This window comes from Panthera onca, chromosome D1, assembly GCF_046562875.1.
Source record: "Panthera onca isolate mPanOnc1 chromosome D1, mPanOnc1 haplotype 2, whole genome shotgun sequence".
Classification (NCBI taxonomy): Eukaryota; Metazoa; Chordata; class Mammalia; order Carnivora; family Felidae; genus Panthera; species Panthera onca.
The window spans coordinates 8426153-8446478 of record NC_138348.1 but is presented as its reverse complement, the minus strand read 5'-3'; the positions used below and the strand labels follow the sequence as shown (position 1 = coordinate 8446478).

The window sequence follows — 20326 nt, the reverse complement described above, 5'->3', positions numbered from 1 at the left end:
AGAACGGACGACAAACCAAGGTGTATTCACATGACAGAAAACACCCAGCAATGATAAAGAACTTGCTACTCACAAGCCGATGACTCTCACGGGCTGAAGGAAAGAAGCCAGACACAAAGGAGCACAGACTATGCAGCTCTTCTGACATGAAGGTCTAGAGCAGGCAAAACTGATTTATGGCAAGAGAAGCTACAATAGCGATCGTCCCTGGGGTTGGGGGTGGGGCAGTGATAAGAGGGAGCCTCTTAGGGTAGGGGAAATGTTCCAGATCTTGATCTGGGTCACTGTCACACGGATGGAGACTTTTTTTTTTTTAATTCACTGACTATACGCTTTACTATGTTTCTGTACTTTACTATATTTATGTTATACCTCAGTTTAAGCGAAAAAAAAAGGTGTAAGAAAAGTGATGGGGGACCGTCACAACGATTCTCCCGGTGAAGTGTTCTTAGCCTCAGTTCACAGATAAGGAAACCAAGACTGAAGGCTAGAAACTAGGTTCACCACCAAACCTGCTGCCCAAAAGCCCATGCTCTCTCAGGGAGCTTTACACTTAAGAGTTGAATGTGTTGGGGCGCCTGGGTGGCTCAGTCGGTTGAGCGTCCGACTTCGGCTCAGGTCACGATCTCACGGTCCGTGAGTTCGAGCCCCGCGTCGGGCTCCGTGCTGACAGCTCAGAGCCCGGAGCCTGTTTCAGATTCTGTGTCTCCCTCGCTCTGCCCCTTTCCCGCTCATGCTCTGTCTCTCTCTGTCTCAAAAATAAATAAACGTTAAAAAAAAAAAAAAAGAGTTGAATGTGTTCTGGGCGGCTGCATGGCTCAGTCAGTTGAGCATCCAACTCCTGATTTTGGCTCAGGTCATGATCCCAGGGTTGTGGGATCAAGCCCCATGTCAGGCTCTGCACTAAACTCAGAGCCTGTTTGGGATTCTCTCTCCCTCCCTCTCTGTCTGCCCCTGTCCCCTGCTCACATTCTCTCTCTCTCTCTCAAGACAAAAACAAAAACAAAACATAAAAGCAGAGCCACCCCCTTGGAAGCCCACCTCAGCCCCTATAGGGAACCCTTAGGGTCCCAAGGGGCAGAGTTGGAAAACCATTGCCTCACACCAGATTGCCTCCCCGCAGCACTCAGGAACCAGCCACCAGGCGGGGAGCTGAGGTCACCTGTTACCCACAGCCGCCCATCTCCCTCTCCTCCCAGCCCCAGCACAGCGGAGGCCCTCCGCGCCCTTACTTGGGGGTGCCAGGTGGACCACGTATCCATCGCCAACGTAGATGGCCCAGTGTCTGTAGAAAGGGCGGAAAATCTCAATCAGGTCTCCAACTTTGGGCTCTGGCTGCAAAATCAAGAACAGGGCTGTTAGAGGTGGCACAAGTGAGACCTTGGAACCAGGTAGCAGAGGCCGGGGTCCCTTGCCAGAGGCTGTCAAATTGGGAGGGTGTCTCTTAGGTACTCCGCAACCTGGCCTTGGGCCTGACCAAGAATTGGTATGTCTCTGGAAGTAATGTCCTCCCAGCTGCTCATCCCAATGACGAGTGGCTGTGTGTGTGTGTGTGTGTGTGTGTGTGAATGTTAGTATATGAATAAAGGAAACTTCTTCCTCCTGTACACTATACTCACACCAACACTTCTAACACCAGATATGTGGTTTTTCCACACCAAGCCATTCGATCCTCGGAGGAAATGGACTGGATATTGTACAATTTATCCCGATTCTGCCACTCACTGCCCAGAGTTAACACCGACCCCACGGGTTCAGGGCTCAGTCCCCCAAGGCTGCCCCCCCGCCAACTCCACTTCAGCTGCCAGTCACAAATCCTGGGCGTCACCTGCGCTTCTGACCAACCAGCTATAAATCAGGGGTTCCCATATCCCCCCCCCCCCCCCAGGTTCTATAATTGGCTAGAATGGCTCACAGAACTCAGGAACCATTCACTTACTAGATCACCGGTTTGTTATAAAGCATGCAACTCAGAACAGCCAGATGGCAGAGACGCGCCGCACCCGGAAGGCATGTGGGACGCACACAGCTGTCCGGGGTGCCACTCTCCCAGCACCTCCCTGTGTTCACCGACCCAGAAGCTCTCCGAATCCCTTAGGTTAGGGTCCTCACGGAGGCTGCGTTAGTTACACAGGCATGATTGATTCATTCATGGGTCCTTAGCGATGATCTCGCCCTCCAGCCTCTCTCCCCTCCCAGGAGGTCGGAGGTGGGGCTGAAATTTCCAGCCCTCTAATCAGGTCAGTTCCTCCAGCTCTGAACTCTCATCACCTCATGAGCAGAAACTCCAGTGCGGGTGGAAGGGGCTTGTTAAGAATAATGAAAGATTCTCCTCTCTCTCCTGTCAGTCAGGAAATTACAAGGGTTTTAGAAGCCTCGTGCCAGGAATTGGGGACAAAAACCCAAAATTATACTTCTTACTGCCTCACAAGAAGTGCGCGCAGGGCTGAGTGGGTGCGTGTGTGCCAGGGAAATGCCACTGGGAGCCCTACCCTGCTGGGGCGCGTGGGGCAGAGCCGGAGAAAACTTCAGAGAGGTTCGAGATCACTTGCCTTAGCATTATTGAGGGACCAGCAACAGACCCTATGCTAAGTGCTGGGGGTGGGAGCATTCGATTTGGACCAGAATCAGGGGTGACAAGCTTCTCTGATCCAAGCCAATCTTAAATCTCTTTAATGAGCAAGGAAAATCCCTTTAGTCTTCAGCGAGTGAAGGATCTGGGGGCGGGGGGCGGAGGCTCTGGCCTGCTTGCCCTTGGTGGGCAGACCCACGGGGGCTCGCCCACATTCCACCGCCAAGCTCCACAGACCTGACAGAGATTTCATCAAGGATGCGATGGGGAGGACTCACCCCTGCATGGCCTCCCTTGGGATAAAAACGAAGGTTAGTGGGACTAGCCAATCACAACTCCACAAGGCCTACGAAGCAAGGTCAATGGCAAGTTCATTTCTATTTATACAAACATTAAAACTGCAAATAACTATTACATATGACAGGAAAAAAATCTTTTCACAGAAACGTTATGGATAAATCATGTTCTCTTCTGCAGTGATTGTAAATAGTCTGCCAAAAAGAAGGCTCCCCGACCTTACTGGGAACCTACTTCAGAACAATGGACAATGGTTGCAATTTATGAATCCCACTTGTTTTCCAGAATAAAAGAAAAAAATGTATTGTGTATTGTTTGGTGAGAATTAGGGGGTCTTCAGAAATCCCCCAAAGGGAGTTTAGCTGGGGGTCCCCATGAATAAGCAAGGACATGAAGACAAGGCAGGGATCCAGCCCTCAGGAAGCCCACCGACTACAACAGGAGACAGTTTGACCATCAGTAATAAGATGTCAGGCAATGAGCAGTTGGTGGGTGTGCAGACCCGAGGAGCTCACTGTGTTCCAGATAAATACCAGTGAAAGGAGGTCTACACATAGAAGGATGCCTGAAAAAAAAATTTTTTTATTGCAATGACAAAAATATCTACAAAGAAATTCAAACCTTATAACCGTAAACATCAAAAGGTAACAGGGCGGCAAAAGCCTGGTGCTCAGTAAAGGAAGCCATACCCGAAAAGCAGTGCAAGGTATTAGCCCATGTATGTCTCGTTCCAGAAAAGCCGTCACTATAGGAAAGAAAAACGATCCGTGATTGCCAGGGGCTAGGAGTGGGGAGAGGAGTGCACAACAAAGGGGCAGGAGGGAGGAACAAACTTTCCGTAATGTTCTGTATCTGATGGTGGTGACAGCTATGCAGTCATGTGTGTTGGTGAAAGCTCATAGAAATGAACGCTAAAGGGGCGCCTGGCCGGCTCAGTTGTGGAGGGAGCGGCTCTTGATTCAGGGTTGTGAGTTCAAGCCCCACGTTGGGTGTGGAGATTGCTAAAACAAATAAACTTTTTTTAAAATTAGAACTATTAGGGGTGCCTGGGTGGCTCAGTCAGTTAAGCGGCCGACGTCAGCTCAGGTCATGATCTCGCAGTCCGTGAGTTTGAGCCCTGGGTCGGGCTGTGTGCTGAGAGCTCAGAGCCTGGAGCCTGCTTCAGATTCTGTGTCTCCCTCTCTCTCTGCCCCTTCCCTGCTTGCTCTCTGTCTATGTTTCTCCCTCTCTCTCTCTCTCTCTCAAAAATAATAAACATTAAAAACATGTATTAAAAAAACTAAAATTATTAAAGAAAAGAAAGGGGACGCCTGAGTGGCTCAGTCGTTAAGAATCTGACTTTGTGACACAAGAACAGACACTCAGATCAATGGAACAGAATAGAGAACCCAGAAATGGACCCACAAATGTATGGCCAACTAATCTTTGACAAAGCAGGAAAGAATGGAATAAAGACAGTCTCTTCAGCAAGTGGTGCTGGGAAAACTGGACAGCGACATGCAGAAGAATGAACCTGGACCACTTTCTTATACCAGACGCAAAAATAAACTCAAAATGGATGAAAGACCTCAATGTAAGACGGGAAGCCATCCAAATCCTCGAGGAGAAAGCAGGCAAAAACCTCTTTGACCTTGGCCACAGCAACTTCTAACTCAACACGTCTCCGGAGGCAAGGGAAACAAAAGCAAAAATGAACTACTGGGAACCTCATCAAAATAAAAAGCTTCTGCACAGCGAAGGAAACACTCAGCAAAACTAAAAGGCAACTGACAGAATGGGAGAAGATACTTGCAAATGACCTATCAGATACAGGGTTAGTATCCAAAATCTACAAAGAACTTCTCAAACTCAACACCCAAAAAACAAATAATCCAGTGAAGAAACGGGCAACAGACATGAATAGACACTTTGCCAAAGAAGACATCCAGATGGCCAACCAACACATGAACAAATGCTCCACATCGCTCATCATCAGGGAAATACAAATCAAAACTACAATGAAATACCACCTCACACCTGTCAGAATGGCTCACATTAACAACTCAGGCAACAACAGATGTTGGTGAGGATGTGGAGGAAGAGGATCTCTTTTGCATTGTTGGTGCGAATAAAAGCTGGTGCAGCCACTCTGGAAAACAGTATGGTTTTCTAAAAATAGAACTACCCTACGACCCAGCAATTGCACTACAAGGGATACAGGTGTGCTGTTTCGAAGGGACACATGCACCCCAATGTTTATAGCAGCACGATCAACAATAGCCAAAGTATAGAAAGAGCCCAAATGTCCATCGATGGATGAATGGATAAAGAAGATGTGGTATATATATACAATGGAGTATTACTCGGCAGTCAAAAAGAATGAAATCTTGCCACTTGCAACTATGTGGATGGAACTGGAGGGTATTATGCTAAGCGAAATTAGTCAAAGAAAGACAGATATCATATGACTTCACTCATACGAGGAATTTAAGATACAAAACAGATGAGCACAAGGGAAGGGAAGCAAAAAGAATATAAAAACAGGGAGGAGGACAAAACAGAAGAGACTCAGAAATATGGAGAACAAACCGAGGGTTATTGGAGGGGTGGTGGGAGGGGGGATGGACTAAATGGGTCAGGGGCATTAAGGAATCTACTCCTGAAATCATTGTTGCACTATATGCTAACTAATTTGGATGTAAATTTTAAAAAATAAAAAATAAAATTAAACAAAATAAATTGCAAATACTTTCTAAATCAAAAAAAAAAAAAAAATCTGACTTTGGCTCAGGTCACGATCTCACAGTTCGTGAGTTTGAGTCTTACATCAAGCCCTGCTTTGGGTGAACACAAGCCCCACTTCAGGTAAAACATGAGCTCTGGGTAAGCCCCACTTCTCTCTCTCTCTCTGTCTCTCTCTCTCTCTCTGTCTTTATGCCCCTTAGGGGATTCTTTCTCTCTCTCTGCCCCTCGTTCACTTGTGCCCTCTCTCTAAATAAATGAATAAATAAGAATTTTAAAAGAGAGGAATGCTAAAAAGGATCAATTAGACCTCAATTTTTTAAAACAGATTTTATTTTTTTTAATGTTTATTTATTTATTTTTGAGAGAGAAAGCATGAGCAGAGGAGAGGGGAAGAAGGCAGCAAGAGAGGAAGAGAGAGAACCCCAAGTAGGCTCCAAGCTGTCAGCACAGAGCCTGATGCAGGGCTCAAACCCACAAATCATGAGATCACGACTTGAGCCAAAATCAAGAGCCAGCAGCTTAACCAACTGAGCCACCCAGGCGTCCCTAAACACAAAATTTTTTAAATAAATAAAAAAATTAATGTTAATGGATATCTAAAGTTTGAAGGAAAAAAGTTTTGATTTTTTAAAATCTGCAATCACGGGGCACCTGGGTAGCTCAGTCGGTTAAGCATCCGGCTTCAGCTCAGGTCATGATCTCACAGTTTGTGAGTTCAAGCCTCGCGTCGGGCTCCAGGCTGACAGCTCGGAGCCTGGAGCCTGCTTCGGATTCTGTCTCCCTCTCTCTTTGCTCCTCCCCCACTTGCATTCTGTCTCTCTAAATAAATAAACAAATAAATAAATAAATAAGCATTAAAATACACAAGCAAATTGCCTGCCCCTTATAGGAGCAGATGGTACCTATTTCCAAATAGGCACAAGGCCAATACATAAAAGCACCCAAGGACACTTCTTTTTAAAAATGAAGTGAAAGGTGGCAGACTCACCTGTGGAGCCCTGTGCACCAGTTTCTAACTAGTGCAAAGACTCGGTGTTCACATGGCAACAAGGATGATCTTTTAGATACAGAGCTAAGTGGAAAAAGGAGAATAGCTCTGCAACCCAACACCGCTTATATAAAGATACCCACACGCAAACCAATGATACGCATCTTAGAAGAACCATACCCGCAAAGATCGTCTTAAAAAACCAACAAGAAGGGCGCCTGGGTGGCTCAGTCGGTTAAGCGTCTGACTCTTGGTTTCAGCTCAGGTCATGATCCCCACGGTTCATGGGTTCAAGCCCCACATAGGGCTCTGCACTGACAGCACGGAGCCTGCTTGGGATTTTCTCTCTCCTTCTCTCTCACTCTGCCCCTCCCCTGCTCCTTCTCTCTCTCTCTCTCTCTCTGCTCCTCCCCTGCTCGTCCTCTCTCTCTCTCAAAACAAACAAATAAATATTTTTTTAATAAAATAAAAAATAAAAAACCAACAAAACCAAGAACAGAATCATGTGGACTAACGAACACACATTAAATACATCAGGATGCTAGCCGTTGGAAAGGGATGAGGATATAAGGGAACCCAAAGAAACCAAAACAAAAAAACCCACAAGAGAAGGGTGGGGGGGGGGTGGTCTTACAGGGACCAGCCAGGACAGGATGCCATGAACTAAGAATATGAATGACTTCACCCTCTGTCATAGAATCTAACTAGAGAAACAATAACTTCATGAAACACACAAGCCAACTGAGCTGAATCCAAGTTAAGAACTCAAGGAATCATGTTATAAAATCAGATGTATGAGCACGACAATCCCAGTGCCAAATTTGTGCCTGTGCTTATTTTTGTATGCAAGCTAAGAATGGTTTTTATGTTTTTTTAAGTGGTTGGGGGAAAAGTCAAAAGAAGAATGATGTTCTGTGACACATGAAATTGCATGAAATTCAAACTTCAGGGTCCATAAAATTTCATTGGCACACAGCCACACCCACTCATTTACATATTGTCTGGGGTTGCTTTCTCTCTACGGTAGATGAGTTGAGGGGTTGCAACGGAGACCCTATGATCTGCAAACCGTAAAATCGTCACTATCTGAGCTTTACAGAAAAAGTTCGCCAACTCCTGTTATAAAAGGATGGGGAGTGGGGTAGCTGGGTGGCTCAGTCAGTTGAGTGCCCAACTCTTGGTTTCTGCTCAGGTCATGATCCCCTGGCTTTGTGGGCTCCAGCCCCACATCGGGCTCTGTGCTAGCGGTGTGGAGCCCGCTTGGGATTCTCTCTCTCCCTCTCCCTCTCTCTCTGCCCCTCCCCCACTGCTGCTGTCTCTGTCTCTCTCAAAACAAATAAATAAACTTTAAAAAAAAGGATCGGTAGTGATGTCTCCCTCACTCAGCTTGATCCACATTCTGGGGGACCTGTTTGTCAGCTGGTTCTTCCTCCAGGAGCAAGTGGCCAACAGGGAGCATCAGGAAGAGAGCTACCTCGGGGCGCCTGGGTGGTTCAGTCGGTTGAGCATCCGACTTCGGTTCAGGTCACGATCTCGCGGTTTTTGAGTTCAAGCCCCGCGTCGGGCTCTGTGCTAACAGCTCGGAGCCTGGAGCCTGCTTCGGATTCTGTGTCTCCCTCTCGCTCTCTGCCCCTCCCCCACTCACGATCTCTCTTTCTTTCTCCCTCTCTCTCTTTCTCTCTCTCAAAAAATAACATTTAAATTTTTTTTTCTTTTGAAAAGCAAGAGAGCTACCTCTCCAGGGCTGGACTCCTGGGATTCCCCAGCACGCACGGTAACCAGGGTTCTACTGCACAACGCAGGCGGAAACAATGGCAAAGCTGAGACTCTGTGCCCATGGGATTTCAGAACAAAAAGTCTTTATCCTTCCCACAAAAACAGAGTTACAAAGAGCTGCATAACAGCCATTTTCCTTAGCAAGCAAACCGAGGAACAATTTCTGGCCTCCGAAATTATCGGAAAAACAACCTACATAATCATCAACAAGAACCAATTAGATAAATTATCCCTCATCCACCTGGCCATGTGCACATACAGCCATTGGAGAAAACGAGGTAGATATATATATAAATATATATATATATTTATATATGATATTTATATATATATATATATATATGATATTTATATATCATATAAATATGAGCTGACGTGGAACTAATTGTAAAAGTATGTTGAAGACATGATTATCCCATTTTTTCCCTAAAATACATTTTTGTATATTTATAAGCAAAATGCACTGTATATACTATGCATGATCTGGGAAAAACAGACCAAATTGTTGTGTATTATTTACAGTGGGGGTTGGGCTTCAGAGACTTTCAACATTTTTTAAATGTTCTTTATTTATTTTGAGAGAGATGGGGGGTGGGGAGGGAGAATATGAGTGGGGGAGGGGCAAAGAGAGGGAGAGAGAGAGAATCCCAAGCAGCCTCCATGCCATCAGTGCAGAGCTCGACGCAAGACTCAATCTCACAAACCCGGAGATCATGACCTGAGCTGAAATCGAGAGTCAGATGCTTAACCAACTGAGTCACCCAGGTGCCCCTGAGTTACTTTTATAATAAAAACTTTTTAAGATTTTTAGATGGGGGGAAAAAAATCCCTCATGTTGATGAGCTTGCAGTTTTTAATTGGAAAAGGTGGCTATTATCTGTCACCAAAATCCCTTGAAATCATCTCCCATCTGGAACCTGTAAATATGACCACGTTAATGATGTTTAAAAATCAGTAACGCTTCAATATAAGATATAAAAACATAAATTTTAAACTAATATTGAGGGATATGTATCATCTTAGAATCAAGACCCACTAGGGATAAAAGCCAAAGAGAAAGGCACAAAGGAAAAGATAAAAAGGTTTTTAAATGTTTTAAAAATGTTAAAGGTCTTATTATTAAAAGTTTCTAGGGGCGCCTGGGTGGCTCAGTCGGTTGACCATCCAACTTCAGCTCAGGTCATGATCTCATGGTCTGTGAGTTCAAGCCCCGCGTTGGGCTCTGTGCTGACAGCTCGGAGCCTGGAGCCTGCTTGGGATTCTGTGTCTCCCTCTCTCTCTGCCCCTCCCCCGCTCACATTCTGTGTGTGTGTGTGTGTGTGTGTGTGTGTGTGTGTGTCTCAAAAATAAATAAACATTAAAAAAAATTTTGTTTAAGTTTCTATCACTGCCTGCTATGTTCAGACTCCCTTTTAAGGGAAAATGATTGCCCACAACCCGAGACTGCAGGGACCATGGGCCAAACCAAGGGTGAGAGGAGAGAATCCCAACTCTGGTCAAATAGAAGATGCTTTGACAAATCAAGAATGGCTAGTGAGTCACGTGCATGAGGACGTACTAACTCCAGCAGCCAGAGGTGCCTGCAACGACCTTGATCCTGAACTGCCTCCCAGCTCCCTGGGAGACCCAGCCTTATTATAGTTCAAGTTCTTAGATTTTCACGAGAATCCTCTTACCTCTCCACCTGTGTCCTTAAATTAAAAACTTCTTTACCTAAGCTGGCGTGAGGGGGGTGCTTGTTACTTCTAGCCAAAAGAGCGAGACCAGCACATTCTATGCATTGAAACAATACCACAAATGACCACGATCAGCTGGAAGAAAATGACAGAAAAACAGATAAATATCTTTAATATATAAAGAGTTTTGGGGCGCCTGGGTGGCTCAGTCGGTTGAGCGGCCGACTTCGGCTCAGGTCACGATCTCACGGTCTGTGAGTTCGAGCCCCGCGTTGGGCTCTGTGCTGACAGCTCAGAGCCTGGAGCCTGTTTCGGATTCTGTGTCTCCCTCTCTCTGACCCTCCCCTGTTCATGCTCTGTCTCTCTCTGTCTCAAAAATAAATAAACGTTAAAAAAAATTTTTTTAAAAAAAGAGTTTTTATGAACCAATAAAAAAGATTTAAATATCAAACTAGGAAAAAATGGACAAAGAGCATGATAAAGAATTTAAAAAGGAGATATACATATTACCATTAACACAAACACATTCTAGTTAGTCAAATAAATGTAAACTAAAACCTGGCTTTTGGGGGAATTAAAATACTGATATTATGTTTTTATTATTTTTTTTAATATTTATGTATTTTTGAGAGAGACAGAGTGTGAGTGGGGGTGGAACAGAGGGAGACACAGAATCCGAAGCAGGCTCCAGGCTCTGAGCTGTCAGCACAGAGTCTGATGCAGGGCTTAAACTCACAAACCATGATATCATGACCTGAGCCAAAGTCAGATGTTCAACCGACTGACCCACCCAGGTGCCCCTAAAATACTAATATTAAATATAAGAAAAGATACAAGTAAACACATACCCTCATTCGCTGCTGATGGGAATAAAAATTAGTGCACCTTTTCTGAAGGGTAATTTGGCAATTTGTATCACTAACCTTAAAAATATTCATACTCTTTGACCCAGTTTCTATTTAGAGACCAGATCTTAAGCAAATCATCTGAAATATCCACAAAAGATGTCCATTCCAAAGTTACATCTAATGACAAAACATTGGATATGTAAAAATCCTACATAAAGAGATTCTTAATTCTTGCCATATTTATATACGAGGATACTACATGTTATGTTGTAAAGCTTTATTTTAAAAGAATACTTAATGCGCCTGGGTGGCTTAGTCAGTTAAGAATCTGACTTTGGCTCAGGTCATGATCTCACAGTTCGTGAGTTCGAGCCCCACGTCAGGCTCTGTGCTGACAGCTCAGAGCCTGGAGCCTGCTTGGGATTCTGTGTCTCCCTCTCTCTCTGCCCCTTCCCTGCTCATGCTCTGTTTGTCTCTCTCAAAAATAAGTAAACATTAAAAAATTTTTTAAAAAGAATACTTAATGACAAGAAATGCCCTTTCATATTAGTTAATGAAAAGCCTTATACAAAATAGTATATACTTTTAAACTTTGTTTAAAAAAGAAAACAATGAAGAAAATCTGGAAATATGCCAAAATGTGAACAGTGTTTATTACTAGGCAGTGAAATTGGGAGTATTAATTTTCTTTTTAATTCTCTTCTAGTTTTCCAAAATGTTCAAATACACATATATTCATTTTAGGATCAGAAAAAAAAAAACAAAACAAGTCTTGACAAACATCAGTGTGTTCAACTTTGGGTAATGCATACAATTACTATTATGTAACAAAATAAATACACGTGGAAATAGACAAGAAAGATAAATACCAACATCTCAGAGATTCCCTCTGGGTGCAGGGGCGATGTGTGGTTACTGGGATTATTCTCCTCCTTCTGTTTTTCAGTATTTTCTAGCTTTCCCACAAATCGCATTTTTAAGTTCATAGCATGCTTCCCAACATTTTACGATGCAAAATTTTCAAAGAGACAATCTGAATTTTCAAACATTCAAAATTGACAGAATTTTTTAGTGAACATCTGTGTACCCACCACCTAGGTTCTATGATTCTGGTAGTGTATTTGCTTTATCATAATTATGTGCACCTACTCATTCCACCTGTAGAGTATCTTTAAACTCTTCCTTTAAACTTAAACGGAGGTCAAAGTGTCTGGGTGGCTCAGTTGGTTGAGCGTCCGACTTCGGTTCAGGTCATGATCTCATGGCTCATGAGTTCGAGCCCCCCATCAGGCTCTGTGCTGTCAGCTCGGAGCCTGGAACCTGCTTCGGATTCTGTCTCCCTCTCTCTCTGCCCTTTCCTCGCTCAATCTCTCTCTCTCAAAACTAATAAATAAACATTTAAAAAAATTTTTAAAAAACTTAAATGGAGGTGTGTGGGTGGCTCAACTGACTGAGTGTCCGACATCAGCTCAAGCCATGATCTCAACGGTTCGTGAGTTCGAGCCCCGCGTGGGGCCGTCTGCTGTCGGCACCCAGCCTGCCTCGGATCTTCTGTCCTCCCTCGCTCTCTGCCCCCACCTCTCAAAAATAAATAAATATCAAAAAAGTTTTTTTAACTTAAATGATCAGTGTTCTGAGAGAAGCAGAGGTGAAGCGCCGAGGGAGTCCCGGACGAGGCAAACAGCAACATCGCCGTGTGTGATGTGCTCTAACTGTGCTCTAGAACTCGCTGGGTTCCTGACTCTGAGCCTGCAGCCTTTATCCCCAGCTGTGGTTCTGAGGCTCGAGCGAGCACGCAAATTGCAGGAGAGGGGGCTGCTGGCATGCATGTGGAATCACCTTGCATTTTGAACAGATCCCCTCTCCCACCCTAGGGCAATGGCGTCAGTGGCCAAGGACCTCCCTCGAGAATCCCTTCACCTTGGGGATGCCCGCCTCTGCCTGGGAGGATCAAGGAACTCATTTATTTGCTCCTTTCACTCAACAGATGCTCAGAGTGCTAGGTGCCAGGCGCCAACCTAGGCACCTGGGCTGTGTCTGTGAACAAAGCAAAGATTCCTGGCGTCACGAGCTTTTGTTCGTGGGGGAGAGACAGCATTTTTTTTTAAACCTTAGTAAATAAGTAAATCACCTAGAATATTAGAAGAAATACCAAATACAAACAAAAAGAAAGAAAAGGTAAAGCAGGGTTAAAGGGGCTGGAGGGGGACGGGAAGGGGTCAGGGAAGGCGGACAGCAGGCCCTGCAGATATCTGGGACATCGAGGCAGAGGTCACAGCCTGAGCAAAAGTCCCAAGGAGGAGCGTGTTTGAGGAACAGCCCAGGAGGCCAGTGTGGCTGGAGAGAAGGAGGCGAAGGAGGAGAGGGTTTTGAACGAAGGACGGAGAGAGGTGTAGACGGCTCAGAGAAGACGGGGCGGTGGGGAAAAGAAGCCACAGGTTTCTGAATTTCTCTGATGGTTGAACCAACGGGATTTGCTGATGGAGTGAGGTGGGGTGTGAAGGAAAGTGGAGTCAAAGATAACCGGGGCTTGGGGGCGCCCGGGGGGCTCCGTCGGTTGAGCGTCCGACCCTCGATCTCGGCGCAGGTCACGATCTCACGGTTCACGAGATCAAGCCCCGGGTCGGGCTCTGCGCTGACAGCATGGAGCCTGCTTGGGATTCTCTCTCTCCCTCTCTCTCTCTCTCTCTCTCTCTCTCTGCCCCTCCTCCACTTGCACTCTCTTTCTCTCTCTCAAAATAAATAAATAAACATTAAGAAAAAAAAGAAAAAGGTAACCAGGGTTTCTGGCCAGAGCAAGGGGGAGGCAGAATGAATAGGCTTTTGGACGGGCCAGCCGCTCGGGGCAGGGGGTGGAACCACTCCCAGGTAGCCACACGGAGAGGCCAAGGAGGCAGCTGAACCCACGAGTCTGGAGGTCAAGGGAGTGCTCTAGGGAGAGGGTCATTGGTGACCTTTACGAGCACAGCTCCTATCAGAGGTGGAGGCCGAAGCCTGGCTGAATGGGTGTCAGCGAGGAGGGGGAGGGGAGCTGCAGAAGAAACTAGAAAAGGCAGCACCTGAGATTTGTGTTGAGGTCCTGAAAGGTGAGAGGGGCAGAATTCAAACCCGAAGCCTACGCTCAACCCTCACACCCTCCTCAAGCCACAGAAGGTGGCGGGGGAGGAAGTCGCCTTCAAGGAGGCAATGGACACAGGTACGCAGGGGTGCGGGGCGGACTGGAGCAGAAGCACAGCTGTGAGGGCATCACAGGGGCATTTTTTTAAAGCTTCCAGGTGGCCCTACTGTGCAGCCCAGAGTGAGAACCAGAGGGGAAAGAGCAGTGACACTGAAGGTCAGGCTGAGATGGGCGCAAACCTCATTTGGCAGGTGGGGGGACCGAGGCGAAGGGAGATGAGGTCATTTACCCAGGGTCGGCCTGAAAGGGGCAAAGGGAGAACTAGGAGCCCCTCCTCTTCCACCACCGCAGGGAGAAAGGAAACGGCCCAGCCCTCCCATAGACAACTCCATCCACGATCGTGGCCCCTGCGTAATAATCCACCTTCACCCCCCAGCTCTGCTCCAGGGTGAGGCCCTCAGCTGAGGGCACCAGACAGCACCAGAGACCACAGTGACCGCCCCCCCAGAAGAATTTTCAACCCAACAGGTGAAACAAAACAAAAAGAATGCTTCTCTTCAATTCAAGGCCGCTACCGAAGGGCTCCATTCCACACACATCCGGCCCCATGTAGCCCTTTTGCTCTCTTAAGTTTATTCATTTATTTTTGAGTGAGATAGAGACAGTGCAAGCTGGGGAGGGGCAGAGAGAGAGAGGGAGAGAGAGAATCCCAAGCGGGCTCCACACTGTCAGCATGGAGCCCGACGCGGGGCTCGAACTCACGAAACCGTGAGATCACGACCTGAGCCGAAGCCAGGAGTCAGATGCTTTAACCGACGGGGCCACCCAGGTGCCCCTGCCATTTTGGGTTTTTTTAATGAAATATTTCAGGTGTACAAAAACTACCGGAAAGTAGGCTCCTGAGCGTCGTGACTCCTGAGCGTGTTTAAATCAAGACGGATTTCACTTTCAGAAAAAGCACACTGACTATACGGCCTCGGGGCTCCAGAGCCAGACAGCCTCGGTTCAGATTTGGGCTCCACTACTTACTAACTGGATAGCCTTGGACAAGTTACCCAACTTCTCCTAGCCTCAGTTTCCCCAGCTGTAAGCCGGGCGTAATTGTAGCCCTTGATTCATGGGGCTGTCCCGAGGATCAAATATGTCAATACCTACAGAACACTCAGCAAATACCGCCTGGCACATAGGAAGGAAGACCTTCTGTAAACAGCAGGGTTTACAGCCACTGTGCCTGGGTGTGTTTTTATTATTTTTTTGACTTGGAAAGTTCCCAGCTCCAGGACCAGCTGGAGAGGCTGTGGAGGTTGTGAAACGCAGCCCGAGAACAGGCTGTCCTTGTTCCCAAAACCACGTGCTGCGTGCAGCGAATGTGGAAATCCCAGCCTCAGCCCCTGCATTTCTGATGCTCTGGGAGAAATGCCTAGAAGTTAGTGATAACAAGAATGACTGAAGTCCAGCATGGGTGCTGGGAAGGGACTTCCCAGCAAGGAGTTGGGAGTTTGGTACCAAGGCTTCAGGAAGAGAAGAAACCTGCGAGGGCCTGGGCGTCAACCCCGTCCGTCCAAGGCTGCGTTTTCAGAAGCAGAAACCACCACCCAAGACTCAGCCCCTCCCTGCTCTGCTGCTCTGTGAGTTTCAGGAATCACTCAACCTCTCTGAGCTTCTCTGGTACAATGGGGCCATACGGGCCCATCCAGCAGAGTTTGTGCGAGGAATACATGAGATCATGGGGCAAAAGCTGTAAAACCACGTGTACCCGTGAGAGGGTTGAGATCCCGCGCCCCCCAGCCTCAGGCCCAGAGAGAAGGTGGAGGACGGGTTGGGCTGACACATCACCTCCTCCCTTGCCAGTGGCTCCAAGGGACACCAGGTCCCGCCCCCGCAGCCCAAAGGTGTCTGAGAAAAAGGAAGCAAAACTTATCTGCCTTCCCCGGCTCTCGATCTCCTGGCTCGAGGCCCACACTGTGACGGAGCCCAGCCTCCCTCCGTGTGAATCAGGACTGCCTCCTAACTCATCTGGAAACCACCACCACCCCCGCCGGGCACCAACCACTCGGCACACAAGTTACCTGGAATTCTTACCAGCAGCCCGATTTTACAGATCGGGAAATGGCTCAGAGATGGGAAGTAACCTGCCCAGGGTCTCAGAGCTCCCCAAGAAACACTGCCAGGACTTTCTGAATCCAAGGGCCAAATTCTCCCCAGTATACCAAGTAGTTCACACGAAGGTACCGACTTCCGATAACACCCCCCCACCCCCCCCCACCCCCCCTCGGCGAGCTGGGCCTCTACCTCCATGTTCTCTAGGCCTGCAGTACCCTTGGCTATTCACTGGCACAGCCCTATTCACCCCTCCAGATGGGCTCAGCACATCCACCTCCGTGCCTGCCCTGCGACCCCACCAAACAGTGTAGCTGCTGCTTCCGCAGGCCGCAGCCCTGTTTATCCGGGGACTAGAATTCCACGAGAAGGAGGGATGGGGTTCCGATGCCCAGCACACCTGCTAGAGCCAACAGCCGGCCTGGTGCCTACGATGGTCTCAGCAGAGGGTCATGACCTCGACGAATGCGCTCCTTAAGCCCCTCCCAGTCGCGGCCCCTCCAGAGTGCGGATGAATCCGTGCAGGGCCTGGCGCAGAGACCTGCCAGAACGTCAGGCAAACTTAGAGGGTCTTAAAAGTTGTCGAGAAGGGAGTCTAGAATCGAGATCAGAGTTAAGCCCATCAATTTCCTCCTACTGAGAGCAGGGACTGGACTCAGGTCCCATCAACCCTGACCTTGAAATCGAATATTCCTGGGCTGCCTCCAATGGGGGGGGGGGGGGGGGGGAGCCACAATTCTTGCCTCCTGAATAGTCTACCTTGCAGGAATTGAGAGAGGATGTTCACTTGAACCGAGGATGTTTACTACCAAGACCGGCTTAGACCAGACCAAACCAGTCTGCACCCCAAGAAGGACCCCAGGGCTGAACTTCCCCCGACTTTTCCTCTCATGAGAATACTAAAAATCACGCCCAGGGGGTGGAGATTTAATATGCTAATTAGACCTACTACACACAACAGAAGCATGACCTTTAAGTGCCTAGGTGCTAATAAATCCCTCCCGCACCCCCCCCCCCCCCCCCCCCGTCTAAGTTTCTTTTCTTTTCTTTAAGTTTATTTCGAGACAGAGCAGGGAAGGGTAGAGAGAGAGAGGGAGAAAGAGAGAATCCCAAACAGGCTTCGCACTGTCAGCGTGGAGCCCGACGTGGGGCTGGAACTCACGAACTGTAAGATCATGACCTGAGCTGAAGTCAAGAGCCAGACATTCAACTGAATGAGCCAGCCACCCAGGCGCCCCCTCCCCGCCACCTAAGTTTCTTTGAAAAACTCACCCTGACCTCTCCTCGCCCAGCCAGCCTGCAGATTCTCTCCTTCGTGCTGCCTCCCTTGTGTCGGAGCATAAGCCCCAATAAAGCCTTTTCTGGAACTCTCTTTCAGCCTCTTACCAATTTCTATTGTTTCAAGAGTCCAAGGCCCCAGTTTGGTAGCCAGATTATGGAGCCCCTGTTTCACTTTGGATTTTCACTTCTCCAGCAGCCAGCCAGAGATTTAAGGGATTTAAGGGCAGCTTGGCTGGAGAAAAGCTCCTGGCCCACTCATTCTTCGAAGATTCGGAACACGGACGGGTTAGCGCTGGCACTGACCAGGAGGCATCACGGGCTGGACTAAAGAGACAGAAACATTGGCCCGGACGGCAGACACACGGCTCTCCGCGCCTCCAGGTCCGGGCACCCGCTTTAACAACAAATGACATTTGTCAAGCCCTGAGAGTCAGAGAGCGGCACACTCAAAGAGCAGGGAGGTAGGGGCTGTATTCCTTGTGGTGAGAGACACAAAGGCAAGAAAAATGTAATTTCAGTTACATTTCCTTACAGCTTGCAGCCCACACTGACAGACCCCCGAAACACGCCGAGTGTGACCTTCCTCAAGGAACTCAACGGCTGCCTTAGTGCCTTAATGTTTATGTTTGATTAAAGACTAAAAGTAGGGGTGCCTGGGTGGCTCAGTCGGTTAAGCGTCTGACTTCGGCTCAGGTCACGGGTTCGAGCCCCGTGTTGGGCTCTGCACCGGCAGCCCAGAGCCTGGAGCCTGCTTCTGATTCTGTGTCTCCTTCTCTCTGTCTGCCCCTCCCTTGCTTGCTCTCTGTCTCTCTTTCAAAAATAAATAAACATTAGGGGCGCCTGGGTGGCTCAGTCGGTTCAGCATCCGACTTTGGCTCAGGTCACAGGTTCGAGCCCCGCGTCGGGCTCTGGGCTGACGGCTCGGAGCCTGGAGCTTGCTTCCGATTCTGGGTCTCCCTCTCTCTCTGCCCCTCCCCCGTTCATGCTCTGTCTCTCTCTGTCTCAAAAATAAATAAACATTAAAAAAAAAATTAAAAAAATAAACATTAAACAAAATTTTAATAAAAAATAAAATTAAAAATTTTGCCTTCTACATGGAAATTCAACCAGAAAACACCCAGTTATATAGTCTGCAGACACACAAACTCAACCATTGTTCTAGCAGTAAGTTCCAAATAGCTCAGAGCCGTACTGAGCTCACTTTCGACACAGTTTGTGTGCCAACTGTCCAGGTCCTACATTTTCCTGTGTTTAAACAGAAGACAAAAGAGACGGCTCCCTCAGCGCCAGAAGAAACTAAAAGAGAAATGGATCGTTTTCATCGAGAACTAGACTTATTCTAAAGCAGTGGATTAAATAAATGTCAGCACTCACTACCATTCAACCGTGTTCTCTGATTTTTCCAGAAGGAAAACTTGGGAGAATTTTGCCAAATAAGATAAAAACATATGCTGAATTTTCTGGTGACGACGTTGTAGTAAAAATGTTTCACATATGGAGATATTTAAAAGCAAGCCGATTGACTTTTTTTTTAAGAGGCAGTATCGCGATTTCTGAATTTATTCTGAAATGTGCTTTTTATGAATCTCTGACACACTTGTCCTAATGTGTAAGACTTTTCCTATTTGTCTATCTGTGGTTTCATGTGAGAGAAGCCTTTGACATTAAAATTAATAAAAAGTGCTCTTCAGTCAGCTGCGAGCAAAAATAAGACAAATCTAGCTCAACGGACTACTGAACATAAATATGCAGAGAAGATCAATTTTGACAGAGTCATGGACAACTTTCCAGAAGTAAAAGTTCCAAAACAGAAACTGTAATATTGCTATCATCCGTGACTGTGACCAACCTACATGTAAGAGTAAGCTTTCTTTCAAAAATACACAAATGCAATTAAAAACCCTTCTTTTTAGGGGCGCCTGGGTGGCGCAGTCGGTTAAGCGTCCGACTTCAGCCAGGTCACGATCTCGCGGTCCGTGAGTTCGAGCCCCGCGTCAGGCTCTGGGCTGATGGCTCGGAGCCTGGAGCCTGTTTCCGATTCTGTGTCTCCCTCTCTCTCTGCCCCTCCCCCGTTCATGCTCGGTCTCTCTCTGTCCCAAAAATAAATAAAAAAAGTTGAAAAAAAAAAATTAAAAAAAAAAAAAAAAAAAAAACCCTTCTTTTTAAAGATTTTATTTTTAAGCAATCTCTACATCCAACATGAGGCTTGAACCCACAACCTCAAGATCAAGAGTCGCACGCTCCACCAACTGAACCAGGCACGTGCCCCGCAGTTAAAAACTCTTAATCCATTACTTTTCCCCCATTTTTCTCCATAACATTTTTCCTTATTTTTCATGCTTTTCCTCTTTCACTGGCATGATTTCATATGCAAAGCTCAATAAAAGAAAATTTTCACCGTTTCTTTTCTGAATATTATTACTAATAGTATTACTAATATTAGTAATATTTCCTGTTATTAGTAATCATTTCCTGATTATTATTGAAAATAGTGTTGTCAGATAAAGGAGAGGGATATCTAAAATGGCCACTCCAAGGGGCACCTGGGTGGCTTAGTTGGTTAAGTGTCTGACTCCTTGGGAATGCAAGCTGGTGCAGCCACTCTGGAAAACAGTATGGCGGTTCCTCAAAAAACAGTAAATAGAACTACCCTATGACCCAGCAATTGCATGACTAGGCATTTATCCAAGGGATACAGGTGTGCTGTTTCAAAGGGACACGTGTACCCCCATGTTTATAGCAGCACGATCAACAATAGCCAAAGTATGGAAAGAGCCCAAATGTCCACCGATGGATGAATGGTTAAAGAAGATGTGGTATATAGATACAATGGAGTATTACTCGGCAATCAAAAAGAATGAAATCTTGCCATTTACAACCACGTGGATGGAACTGGAGGGTATTATGCTAAGTGAAATTAGTCAGAGAAAGACAAAAATCATATGA

At 46.8% G+C, this 20326-nt stretch overlaps 1 protein-coding gene and 1 non-coding gene across 4 annotated transcripts in view; one reads left to right on the top strand and one right to left on the bottom strand.

Annotated features, from left to right (window-relative positions):
* LOC132661909 (phospholipase A and acyltransferase 3-like) overlaps positions 1-20326 on the bottom strand; it is a 37159-nt gene that overhangs the window by 15032 nt on the left and 1801 nt on the right. For all 3 annotated transcript variants that reach the window (XM_060607007.3, XM_060607008.3, XM_060607006.3), the window contains exon 3: positions 1233-1335. In XM_060607007.3, coding sequence (XP_060462990.1) covers positions 1233-1335 — 103 coding nt within the window. The remainder of the gene's footprint in view (positions 1-1232; positions 1336-20326) is intronic.
* TRNAR-UCG (transfer RNA arginine (anticodon UCG)) lies at positions 18032-18101 on the top strand. Its single transcript has one exon. It is a non-coding gene; the product is annotated as a tRNA-Arg (tRNA).